This window comes from Juglans regia, chromosome 14 (assembly GCF_001411555.2).
Source record: "Juglans regia cultivar Chandler chromosome 14, Walnut 2.0, whole genome shotgun sequence".
Lineage (NCBI taxonomy): Eukaryota > Viridiplantae > Streptophyta > Magnoliopsida > Fagales > Juglandaceae > Juglans > Juglans regia.
The window spans coordinates 7,695,639-7,708,981 of record NC_049914.1 but is presented as its reverse complement, the minus strand read 5'-3'; the positions used below and the strand labels follow the sequence as shown (position 1 = coordinate 7,708,981).

The 13,343-nt window shown below is 35.0% G+C and overlaps 1 protein-coding gene across 1 annotated transcript; it reads left to right on the top strand.

Annotated features, from left to right (window-relative positions):
- The first annotated feature begins 5,180 nt into the window (after positions 1–5,180).
- Positions 5,181–13,079, top strand: LOC109007403 (neutral ceramidase 1-like). The gene is made up of 10 exons (XM_018987065.2): positions 5,181–5,475; positions 5,987–6,380; positions 6,866–7,074; positions 7,389–7,733; positions 8,862–9,126; positions 9,239–9,509; positions 9,617–9,742; positions 10,902–10,965; positions 11,452–11,621; positions 12,264–13,079. The coding sequence occupies exons 2-10, from the start codon at positions 6,037–6,039 to the stop codon at positions 12,810–12,812; spliced, it is 2,343 nt and encodes a 780-aa protein (XP_018842610.1). The 5' UTR covers positions 5,181–5,475; positions 5,987–6,036; the 3' UTR covers positions 12,813–13,079.
- The last annotated feature ends 264 nt before the right edge of the window (positions 13,080–13,343 follow it).

Here is a 13,343-nt window from a genome sequence, read left to right as displayed (position 1 = left end):
ATTAAAAGAAAAATAAAATGGTTTCATGGGATAGTTTTCTGGTTTGATTTTCGAGGTTGTTATTATATGTATGTTGCTGCGGCCTGAGCTTATCCCCAGATGGACCCACAAGAATTTCGATGATGTTTCCTGCTGGGCAATGGCTATTAATTATGCATAATTTTGGAATAGAGCAGTAGCATGGCATCGGCATGGGTTGCCATTTTCCGAGTTTGGTTCTTGAGGTTTACGCTACCGCTTGTCGGTTGGCTGGCTAAAAAACATGCGAGCAGGGAAAACAATAGCACTTTGACTTGAACTCCAAGGCACGGGAAATTCGTGTTTGGGGTTGCATTCTGTCGCGTGACCGTGTAAAAGACACTCTTTTTCCCCGCAAAAATTATAGGAAGGGCAATCGAAGATGATTTGGACGTAATCTAGCAAGAAAAATTCAGCTCAACAGTCCTATTTCACATATATATTGAGGAAAAAAATATAAAAGGATAAAAAATAAAAGTAAGATTGCGTTTGGATGTTGAAATGAGTTGAGTTGAGTTGAGTTGAGATAATAAAATATTGTTAGAATATTATTTTTTTTTATTATTATTATTTTGAAATTTGAAAAAGTTGAATTATTTATTATATTTTGTATTGAGATTTGAAAAAGTTGTAATGATGAGTTGAGATGAGTTGAGAGGAGTTTTAATTCCAAACGTACTGTGTGTTGTAAGGTTGCTGAGTAGAATAACTCATAGAGAAATTTTATTTGCAGTCCTCACTTCGAGATTATATGTGCAAACTCTTTATTAAATAAAAAAAAAAAATCATTTTAAGAAGAATATTTTGATAATTTTAAGATACATATGTTTACTCACTTGACGATAATCGAAACCAAACTAAATATCTATGAGACAAAAGTTTGTAATTGTTAAAAGTAATGGTGTAATCTATACCATTATCTAACTTCAAGTTAATAATCATCTAATTTTTAGTAATAATAAATATTAATTCAAGAGCTATTAAGCCATTATCTAACTTCAAGCTAATAATCATCTAATTTTTTACACGCCATCAGATAAATATGAAAATTGATGTTATAGTTTCTAGTACTTTTTCATTTATTAATGATAGACGAGATGTCGTGGTTTGAATGATTGAAAATTGACACTAAAATATATCAAATTCAAGTAGTAATAGATACACATTATGATGGGGTGTAGATATATAATCTCCCGATCTATTAAAATTATAATGGTGTTAATAAAGAAGCCAAATTAATAATTCTTGGATCCATAAGCCCCACCAATTTGGAAGGAGAGGTATGAAATTCGAAGTGTTGTGGGCATGGCAATTTGTTATTTCATCGATAAAAATGAGAAAATTACATTTTATTTCCAAAAAGTTACTTCTTTTATAACACAATCTTTGAATTGTTAAATTGTCAATTTAGAAGATATATAAGTAATAATTTGCTCATATTTTGAGATTTGATCTGATAGGATAATTTATATATATATATATATATATATATTTTAAGGAAAATTATTATCATTCATTCATCAGATAAATTTACATCCATAACTAAATACATTTTGGAATAACCTCATATCAAATATGACATCATAAGCCAAAATAGTGTACTTGGAACTCCAACAGTACACTATTTTCTTTCGTGATTGGTCTGGTATTCACTATTGCTGATATTTTCTACAGACAAATGTCTAAGAGACAACATTCTCTGCTTAAATGGAGACTCAACCTCACAATTTATAGAATTACTTAACTTTCACAGGTAAACATTTGAGAGACGATTTTTTTTTTAATTTTAATTAACAATAAGAAAACAAAAAATGAAAATAGTAAGATAGATGTGAAAAAAGACGGATTACATGGTTTGAACCAACTCTGGTAGATTTCAAAATTTGTGATGACCGGTGAAAGTAACACACTTATCTATTTTCAACCACAAGGTTAGATCTGAAAGGTCTGTGGTGGCGAGTTCAATGATTTTATGCACGTGTCAATAAGAGCTGCTGGAATGGATGGTGCATGAGGACCACGCGCAAATGTGGGTGGCATGTGAGAATCATGTGCGGTGATTTTCGTAAAGCCACCACTTTTCTCCGAAACGATTTTCAACATGTGAATCTGTTTGTGCCGCGCGTATCTCTTGAGAGTTACTGAAAAGCTTTAGATATGTATTTTTTTCCTTAAAAAAAGTAAAATAAAATTAAGTAAAAGAAATTTTGATAGACAAAATGAGTTAATGGAGAAAGGAATGAAGGAGAGGGAAGAGGAGGACTAGGAAGCTGATGCCTCCCTCCTCCCCTTTCGACAAAAATCATATCTGACACCTTTGATTTTTTACAAGAGAGAAAGAGGAGGAAGGAGACGCCTAGAGTTTTTTCTTTTGGCTATGGGCTATATATTGATAAAGTGCCTATTGTAATTTATATTTTAAATTGGAGATTAAGGGTAAACTATTCGCGAATGATAAAAGAAGTGATAATTTGACAGTAAACACCACTTAAATATAAATTTTTTAAAATTTTGAATCTTTAAATTTTTTATTTAATTATTATCTAATCATTATAATTTTTTCAAACTTTTAAATAAAATATAAAAATAATTCAAAATTTTAAAATTAAAATAATAAATAATAAATTAAATAAAAATATTTCTCTTTGATTGTAATCTTAGGAGAACCGACACAATAATGGCCCCTTGCTTCAGATGATTTTTCTGTGGTTTCAACAAGAACAACTTCTTTTTCATTGTTATTTAAAGCACTGGTAGAAGGTTGTTTTTTCTTAAGATCAGCAATCATTTGATCTATTTTTTCCAGAGTTTTGGCCTGAGGGGTTTTGAAATCAATTTTTTGCCATTCTTCTGGTAAAATTATCAAATATTTTTCAATTTTTTTCTTTGACTGATCTTTGGGAGGAACCAAAGGAGTTTCAATTTTGAAAACAAGATTAGAAGTAAAAATAGGCTTTTCAACCTTTTCTTCAATCCTATCTAGCTGTTGTCCGATCGTGTGGAGAGCAAGATTTACAAAATTATTCTGATGAATAATATTTTTTGTTTCTTTTATAACCTTGTCATTCTCAGGATCTTTGGAAACAGTTTCAGGGATTTTAAAAGGAGAAGCACACCGACCTTCGCACTTTAGAAGCCTGCGAACATCATATTTTCCCTACCCGACAACCCAAACTGCACTCACGCTCTCTAGCAAACAGGACTTACCAAGGATACTAGACAGATAGAAAATATATTGAACCAACCAAAGTAAGAACTTAGGGTGGGAGTTGTGGAACAACAAAACGAATGAAATGAAGAGAAGTAAGTACTTCAGTATCTTTTCTGTCTGTCTAGTACCATAATTGTTCATACACTGATTGCTTTTATTTTCCTCATATTTATTTTCTGAAATGCATTACATGCATATGGTTGGTTTAACCGACCATATGCATGTATGCAATATGAAAATAGATAGAAGAAAATAACAAAATATCATTAACATAAAACTTAGTAAAATTACAAAGTTTTTAAAACAGATAGTGCAGATTTGCACTTACAGAAGTTAGAACAAGTTGAGAGCAAAAGATGGTAAGAGAATGAAGATGGTAGGAGAGATGGAAGATAGAATGAGGCGAGTGAGCTCTGCCTAATTCTGAAGCAAGGTTCTCCTTTTATAGCACAAGGAGTTCCTGTTTACAATAATTAAAGAGAATAGTGAAAGTAGATCCGTGAATGAACAATGAATATTGTTTTGAGCACGGGTATAGTCTGGTTGTCAACTTTATGTCTTCGGCTGTCTCTGTGAGTGACTGCTTTTGGCATATAGTGGCAGTGCAGGGGCCATTATTGTGTCGTTGCGGAACCTTACAAATACTTTGGTCATGATTCTCCAGATACCCCAAGACTATCTGAAAATTAATCATGCTATTGTTGAAGACTGACCGTCCAAAAGACTGATCGAGCCCTTCTTTTGATAATTTAACATTTTGTGTCAAAAACAGATTCCGCAACCACACAATAATGGCCCCTGCACTGCCATTATATGCCAAAAACAGTCACTCACAGAGACAGCCGAAGACATAAAGTTGACAACCAGACTATACCCATGCTCAAAACAGTATTCACTGTTCATTCACGGATCTACTTTCACTATTCTCTTTAATTATTGTAAACAGATATTCATTGTGCTATAAAAGGAGAACCTTGCTTCAGAATTAGGGAGAACTCACTCGCCTCATTCTATCTTCCATCTCTCCTACCATCTTCCTTCTCTTACCATCTTTTGCTCTCAACTTGTTCTAACTTCTGTAAGTGTAAATTTGCACTATCTGTTTTAAAAGTTTTGTGATTTTACTAAACTTTATGTTAATGATATTTTGTTATTTTCTTCTATCTATTTTCATATTGCATACATGCATATGGTCGGTTTAACTGCCTACATATAATTGTTCATATACTGATTGCTTTTATTTTCCCCTATTTATTTTCTGAAATGTATTACATGCATATGGTCGGTTTAACCACCTGTTCTTACTTGTGCATATTCTAATTACTTGCCTCCCTTCTTTTTCAGTCTCCCTTTTGGTTTTGCTGTTTTGGTATCAGAGAAAACAGGAATCCAATACATGTAAGCCAAGTTTCTTAATTACACTGAAAATATCACTATAGGTGTAATTTTCGTAATTGAGGAATCCAAAGGCATCAGTAAGTTCTTCTTTCACTTTATAAGCAAACAAGCGAGATAAACCATCCTTAAATCTGAAAATGAAGTTTTAAAACAAGAATTTTTATTATTTAAAATAGACAAACAACTTGATCAAGATATTCATTCTGATAATAAACAAACAAATGATTCTGGTTCAAGCCATAATAATGTGGCTACTGACAATCAGATATGTTTAATCCGTCAAATCATTCCTCCTAAATAGTTTTCAAGGGATCCTTGACATCATTAGTCTGCGGATAACTTGATAGGCATCGTTTGTTCTAATTTCCTTAGATCTAAATATTCTATCAATTTTTTAATATTTTTTAATTTAAATTATTTTATTAATACTTATAAATTATTTTATTATTATTTATAAATTTATCATCTCAAGCATGTAAACGAGGTCTAGTTTTCGATCCAACAAAATAATATACAGAAAAAAATAAAAAGAAAAATAAAGTACCAGAACAACAATTGCACGCAAGTTCTGTACACCGATGGGACCCTGAATAGTGAATACCTAATATTATAAATCCACGTTAGAAACCGGGCAAAGGAGCAAGCCAAGCTGTCGGTCTTCTCAAATCCATTCCCAGCTACCAGCACGGTTTCTTCACTTTGACTCGATTGCAAGGCTCGGACGTATCACTATCCCACAAATACACCGCCCTTTCTCGCTTTCTGCCTCTCATATATTCGATCAAGTTAGTAGAAACTGCTTTGGTTTGATCTAAGGCATATGAAATCGCTACTCCCGGTGTGCTAAGGTACAGAATCTCCACTGAAAGTCGATGATTCTGATATTCTGGCTATTTCATTTATGGCGTTTCTACATTTATTAATCGTATTTACTTGGCTCTTTTCTGAGCTATTTTCATGTAGACTGGTGCATAATCTGATGTGCTCTCAGTACGTTTCTAATTATGATCATGTTGTTCCGAAATTATTTACACAAAAATTTGTATTAGTGTCCGTGACTCCGTGGCTACTAGAATTGATGAAGATATTTGAATTTTATGACGCGGTATATGTTAGTGTTCATCTTCTATTATGAACTTGGTTATGATCAAGGCAGTCGAGAGTTTTAAGAATTGAGTTAAACAAGAAATAGATTGTGCATTGACATGTGAGTTATCTAACTTTTGAGAGGGGGGAGATTCGGATTACACTTCATCATCAAGTAGACAAGATCATTTTCAACTTGTATGACTCGTTTTGCATACGTTTTCAACTCTTGTTTTCTACCGTTTTCTAACATAGTATATGCTTTTGTTAAAGGAAATGAGAATAGCTGGTTGAGCTCTGATTTATCTACTTGCTTGAGTACGATGGAGTTTCTGTCTCGGTTTAATCTTAGTTTTCAGAGGCCATGTGCAATTATTTGGTTATGGATGGCTTTGGTACTCCTGCTGTGGAACAGTAGACAAGTGGTCTCAGATTCCAATTATTTGATTGGGCTTGGAAGCTATGACATCACAGGACCTGCAGCTGATGTTAATATGATGGGATATGCTAACACAGAACAGATTGCATACGGGGTTCACTTCAGGCTCCGAGCTCGCACTTTTATTGCTGCGGAGCCAGAAGGGAATCGAGTAGTATTTGTAAACCTTGATGCTTGCATGGCTTCACAACTTGTAACAATCAAGGTGATTGAGAGGTTGAAGGCAAGGTACTTAATATACTATATCTCGAGCAATGACTCTACTCTAGTGATCAATACAGATATTTTGATAGCAAAAGTAATTTATATGCTGTGTGATGTCTAAACTCTTATATTCTTGGAGGAATTGAAAGCCAAGTTATTTAAAACCTATTGTGATTGGTGCCAGAGATGAAGTTACAGGAAGGAGGTCCATGGCCCCCAGCCCCAAAAATAGTCTGAATTTATTAGGGTTTTTTTTTTTTATTATTATCATTTTATTGATTACAACCATCCAAAAAAACTCTAGTGCAGTCTGCCTCCTACTTTCAATTCCTAGCTTCGTCCCTAAGCATTGCAAGGTGTTTTCAAAGGGAATGAACTTCACTTAATGTTGCTAAATGCCCAAATCTGAGTTTATTAGACATTTCAACTTATATATTCACCTAACTGAAACTACTTACCCAAAAAAAATATTCATCTAACTGAAACTGCCCTATCATTTTATTTGGCAGGTATGGTGACCTATACACTGTAAATAATGTAGCTATTAGTGGAATCCACTCACATGCTGGTCCTGGTGGTTATCTCCAATATGTGGTGTATATTGTAACATCCCTTGGATTTGTACGGCAGTCATTTGATGTCCTTGTTGATGGGATTGAGAAAAGCATTATAGAAGCCCATGAAAACCTCCGGCCAGGGTCTGTTTTTGTAAATAAGGGTAAGGGAAAGAGCTCTTATACTCACTGCCTCCTTTGGATGTCAAAATGTCCCAATGGTCTTGTACCGATAAAAAAACATGTCCTGATGTTCTTGATTTTCTCTCAACTCTTTTTCTCCCTCTCTCTTTCGAAAGGCTTCTTCCTTTAGTTTTTGAATTTTAGAAAATGCTTATCTTGATGGCTGCATGGTCTTATTTTTTTCTTCTACTATGTTGTGCCACCCTTGTCTGGTGTCTAGAAAAAGTATTTGTTCATCTTTTTTAGCCAATCATTGTTGAGATGCAGACTTAGGTTTTGGTTTTTCGACTCACAGGAGAGCTCTTAGATGCTGGTGTAAGCCGCAGTCCTAGTGCATATCTTAACAATCCTGCTGCAGAGCGTGCTAAATACAAGTATGACGTTGATAAGGAAATGACCCTTTTGAAGTTCCTAGATGAGGAGTGGGGTCCAGTTGGTAGCTTTAACTGGTTTGCAACTCATGGAACTTCCATGAGTCGTACAAATTCATTGATAAGTGGAGATAACAAAGGTGCTGCCGCAAGATTTATGGAAGACTGGTTTGAGCAGAATGGTCTTGAAAGCTCATATTCCAGTAGATTTGGAGCCAATGGAATCCCACAAAGAGTCTCAAACTTAATTCCTGACCTCCATTCTAACCGTAAGTTACTAGTTCTCACTTATAACTATAGTGAATTTACCTGTCAATAAATTCTGGAATCTGTACCATGCTGATCCATAGATCAATCGACATGCTGACACCTCTTGTTCTGTAAATCACTAATGAAGCCTGCGCTGTTGGGGCAAGAGTCTGTCAAGGGTCTGAAGTTCATTATTGCAGATGAAAAACATCTACCAGATATGAGTAGTTTAAGAATTAAAAGAAGTATGGTTAAAGTAATTAAAAACCTTATATTACTTATTTCAAATACCTATAAAAAAAAAATTACTTATTTAATTATTTTTTGGCTTTGTTTGGCAAATGATTAAGTTTTCAAACTTTACCGGCATTAACATATGCTTTGGCAAAAGGCACTTGCTTGATGCCTGCATTTGTGCTTTTTACTTGATGTCACTTACACATGGACCCATGGTGGTTAGAGATGTGACTCAAACATGTGCTCCTCTTGTTCTCTGGATTATCCCTTTTGAGATGAAGTCAATTTTGTTTGTCCCAAAAGAAGACTCTTAAAATAGTGATAATAATAATAGTAATAACTCTGTTTTGTCATGTTTTGTAAGATTGTCCTTCTACCTCTGGCATAGATTCTTGTAAATCTCTGTCTGCCAACCCTCCATCATGCTTTCTAGTCGATTAATAGGTGCTCTGCAGCAATATTTAATAGGTTCAAAGACTATTGGTGCATTTAGCTGTTAAAAGTTGGGTCTCACTGCTTCTGAGTGTTGTGGGCTTGATGAAAAATGTCTGCCCACTGGGTATTGGTACGTGGATGAAGGTGATTCATGCTAGTGATTAAGATATATCAGCTTCTATGTTAATATATGTGGAAATCAAGCAAAGATGAATATTTTATTCTGAATGCTAGCAAAAACAAAATGAATAGGTTAAGTTAATATTGGAAATTCTGAAGTATGCAAACTTGGATGTGATATAGATAGTTACAGAATTGTTTACCGACAAACATGATGTCAAGTTGGCACATGTATAGCTGGGATTTTGAAGGATCAAAGTGCTGCAATCTAGGGCACAACTAAACCGTATATTAGGAAAATAAAAGGTGGGATGCGCTTTAATTTATTTATATTTTGTATTCTGTTTCTTTTGCAGACCATGAGTTACTGGAGCTTGCTGCTTCATTCCAGTCACCTCCTGGTAGACCAGCAGGCAGCATTCTGAGTGTTGCAAGACGTGTCAGGGGTGCTCTGAGGCAGGCTAATAAGCCTGGATTTGTATCTGCTTTTTGTCAATCTAACTGTGGTGATGTTAGCCCAAATGTTCTTGGAGCATTCTGCATAGACACTGGGCTACCTTGTGACTTCAATCACAGTACTTGTGGTGGGAAGAATGAGTTGTGCTATGGCCGAGGACCTGGGTACTTATCCCTCTGTGTGCTAAGATCTTTCAATGTTTTTCCTTTGTACCATAACATAAATGTATCTGATGTCTATGTGAATTCTAAATTGCATATATGGTGAACATGGCAGTTACCCAGATGAATTTGAAAGTACACGTATCATCGGAGAGAGGCAATTCAGAAAAGCTGTAGAGCTTTTCAACAAAGCATCTGAACAGTTAACTGGGAAGATTGACTATCGCCACACTTACATAGATTTCTCGCAACTTGAGGTGACACTTCCTAAACAAGGAGGAGGTTCTGAGGTGATAAAAACATGCCCTGCTGCAATGGGATTTGCATTTGCTGCCGGAACGACAGATGGACCTGGAGCTTTTGACTTCAAGCAAGGAGATGACAAGGTACTTGGTAATAGCAATTCTTATGGGCTGAGCATTGTAAAAATGCTCTTGTACTGTTCAGATTTGCATGTTTTGCATGGTTACTGTATACTCTGATGTGATTTCAGGGAAATCCTTTCTGGAAGTTGGTGCGCAACGTACTCAAAACACCAGACAAGGAACAAGTTGATTGTCAATATCCAAAGCCCATTTTGCTTGATACTGGTGAAATGAAGCAACCATATGATTGGGCTGTAAGTTGCAGGCTTGTTTGGACATAATTTATATGAGTGCACATATTTTATGTGAATAGATTGCAATAATTTAGGCCTCGTTCACTTTCACAAAACATCTCATCTCATTTCATCTCATCTAATCATTACAACTTTTCCAAATTTCCACACAAAATAAAATTAACAATTTAACTTTTTCAAATCCAAAACAACAATAATATTAAAAAAATAGATTCTAACAATATTTTATTCAACTTTCAACTTTCATCTCAGCTCATCTCATCTGCGAAAACAAACGAGGTCTTAGTGTCTAAACATGGTCAAGTTCTTTTGTTTCCTATATCAAATTATCTTAATCAGCATGAGTCAGTGTATACCAGCAGTAGTTCTTGTGCTGTTGTGTCAATAAGTGGTACCTGGATGCATTTTACAAAATTTAGATCCGAAGTCCTTTAGCATATGTGCTTGTAGCCTGTTTCTAGAAATGATAATTTCTTAATTTCCCCATGTACAGAATATCATTAGAATGTGATGGTTATGGAGTTTTAGATAAATGCCATCTGACTATTTCTAGCTTTTTTATTCATATATGATTTCCCCAGAATTGACTGATTGGTTTCTATTTGTAGCTAGATAGCTTTCTTGTTATGCATCTCATTGTACTTGGAATGCACCTCTTGCATTTTTAATGAAATTCTTTGTACTTGTAAAAAAAACGAGATGTGACTGATTTGTATAACTCATTTGAGTTCAGATATGGGAAAATTGTGGTTTCTTTTTGAGGTAGCTAGATTGTAGAGGTTGGGGACATGCACATAGTCACAAAGAAATCCAAATACCTGAGGGTAGCCATAAGGTTTTGCATGCATTTTTATAAACTGTTTTTCCTGAGAAATGATGCAATGGCATCACATTGGGGTTTTGTTGAGAAACATGCTATTGGAAGATTGCAACCATTTGATTATGAAACTTCTTCAGGACACTATCTTATCTCTGTCAAAGAGTTGCAAGTAGTTTTTTTTTAATAGTTTTTATTCCACTCTGTCTGATTTATAGTTACTAGTAACCACAAAATATTTTGTATAGATTTCTTCTGAGACCACCATTCAGTCCCCCCCCCGCGCGCGGGCAGTGATAGTATTAGTTACTAAATTTTTCTTTTTATCCATGATTTCTGCAGCCTTCAATACTTCCAATTCAGATCCTCCGAATAGGACAGCTCGCCATTCTCAGTGTACCTGGAGGTAGTGGTTTGCCTTTTTTATTCCTGTCTTCTAGTGTAAAGTTAGTTATATTATCAAAAGATTCATGTTTAGCTTTCTCAACCAATTCTTACACTATATTGTAATGGGGTACTTAAATTAGGCATTCACAGATAATAATAATAATATGAGTAATGCTATACACCACACTCTCATTCCACTTTCATCCCACTATGTTAGATGTGACACAATTATCACCATTAGATGATAAATAATCATCCAATAAAGGATCATCCAATTGTGATAAATATGCCACATCTTTCATAGTGGGATGGTAATGTGGTGTATAGAATTTTCCTAAAAATATTACTGATAAATAATAATAATAATAAGGACCGCATATATGTCTTCCTTGGCAATCACTTCTTTCAGTTGCTTCCAGAAATTAACTACACATTTTTGCTTCTTTATGTTACATTATTTGTTTCTTTACACTAATGATTCTTTATGATTGTTTATGTTGTATAGAATTTACCACAATGGCTGGGAGGCGTCTCCGTGATGCCGTGAAGTCGGTGTTTACAAGTGGTGGTCATGGACACTCCGATAGCAATGTTCATGTTGTTATAGCAGGGCTAACTAATACCTATTCACAGTATGTGACCACCTTTGAAGAGTATCAGGTGCAAAGATATGAGGTTAGTCTCGGTTTCATGAAACAGACATGCATGTGGGGATATATATGGATATATACATCTATATATATATATATTCAAAGTAGAGTCCTGTTACCTATGAAATGCTATTATAAGTGAACTCTTAGGTAACATTATTTAATATTTTCAGTTTAGATAATATTATACCCAGCAAGGGTGACAGGGAGTTGGGCAATGTTACATATGACAACTTTGCATATATAGAACTTGTTTTGTTGTTCATCAACCGTGAAATAGACTACTTATAGAAAAATAGATTACTCATTGTTATTGCTTTATTTCCTTGTTTTTAAGATTTGAGCTGAAGCACTTTCCAGAACCTGATCCCATCCAAATTATTACAGCCAAGGCGCTCAGGATCAGTTTAGAGGCTATAATTGCTTGTGTGATTTCATAGGATAGAAATGTGTGCCATATTGGAATGACTTTAAGATGAGTTTCTTATATACCTTTTCTAAAGCTACTCCTTCAGACAGAACACAGGTGGTCTCCTACAAAACCACAATAAATAATTGTATTGCAATCAAAGTAGTTCTCGGACACCAATTTGTGTTTTTGTAATGCAACAATTGTTACCTATAGTTCTTTTCCTTTTTTTCTTTTTATTGATGTTTTACTTCTCAGGGAGCCTCTACACTATATGGTCCACATACACTCAGTGCCTACATTCAGGAGTTCAAGAAGCTTGCAAGTGCTATCATTAGTGGTCAAGCTGTTGAAGGAGGGCCACAACCCCCGGATCTCTTGGATAAGCAAATAAGCTTACTTACCCCGGTTGTGATGGATGCAACTCCTCGTGGTGTAAACTTTGGGGATGTTGACTCTGATGTTGCTAAAAATTCAACCTTTAAGAAAGGTGACTTGGTGTCGGTTACCTTCTGGTCGGCTTGCCCCCGAAATGACCTCTTGACCGAAGGTACATTTGCCCTCGTGGAGATCCTCCGTGGAAAGGATACATGGGTTCCCGCTTATGATGATGATGATTTCTGCCTACGTTTCAAGTGGTCAAGGCCGTCCCGACTCAGTACTCGGAGTCAGGCAACATTAGAATGGAGAATCCCAGAATCCACACCACCCGGTGTGTACAGGATGAGACATTTTGGTGCTTCAAAGAGTATTCTGGGATCAATACGCCAATTCGCAGGTACATCTAGTGCTTTCGTGGTAGTTTGAGGATCTCTCTACTGTCTATATATCTAAGAAAGTGTTTGAAGGTATTTGTGTGGGATATATATCTAAGGCGAGTGGTTAGGTTGAGCACGTCTTTGTTGTTGTGTATAAGGCAGTGGCTACAGCCTTCAGCTATCAGGTGTTACTGGATCATATTCCTGTATTTGTAGCATTAAACTCATTGCATATTTTGTACCATCAAAGTTGAAAATACTAAAAGAATTATGCTATTTACAATTTTGGTGTGCAACGCAGCAGCACCACTTATTATTGTGAGACCTATTATAATCGTAGAATAAGTCAAATCGCTAACAATTTTTTATATAAATCGATGTGACAGGCTTCCATATCAACATTGTGGTTGGAAAGTTTGCAAGTATATTTATTATGTTATATAAAGTCATTTTTGCATATTCTCGTATTCTATTGATTTGATTAGTCAAAATAATTATTTTATATTAAAAAAAGTGATGCAGTCAATTATATTAATAGTGTACAATTACTTTATCTATTCTCGTAGAATTTTTCCTATTG

Excerpts from the sequence above, each read along its gene's own strand:
- LOC109007403 (XM_018987065.2), top strand. The coding sequence starts at position 6,037 with ATGGAGTTTCTGTCTCGGTTTAATCTTAGTTTTCAGAGGCCATGTGCA. Across the intron at positions 10,966-11,451 it reads CATTCTCAGTGTACCTGGAG|AATTTACCACAATGGCTGGG; the intron begins GTAGTGGTTTGC and ends TATGTTGTATAG. Across the intron at positions 11,622-12,263 it reads ATCAGGTGCAAAGATATGAG|GGAGCCTCTACACTATATGG; the intron begins GTTAGTCTCGGT and ends TTTACTTCTCAG.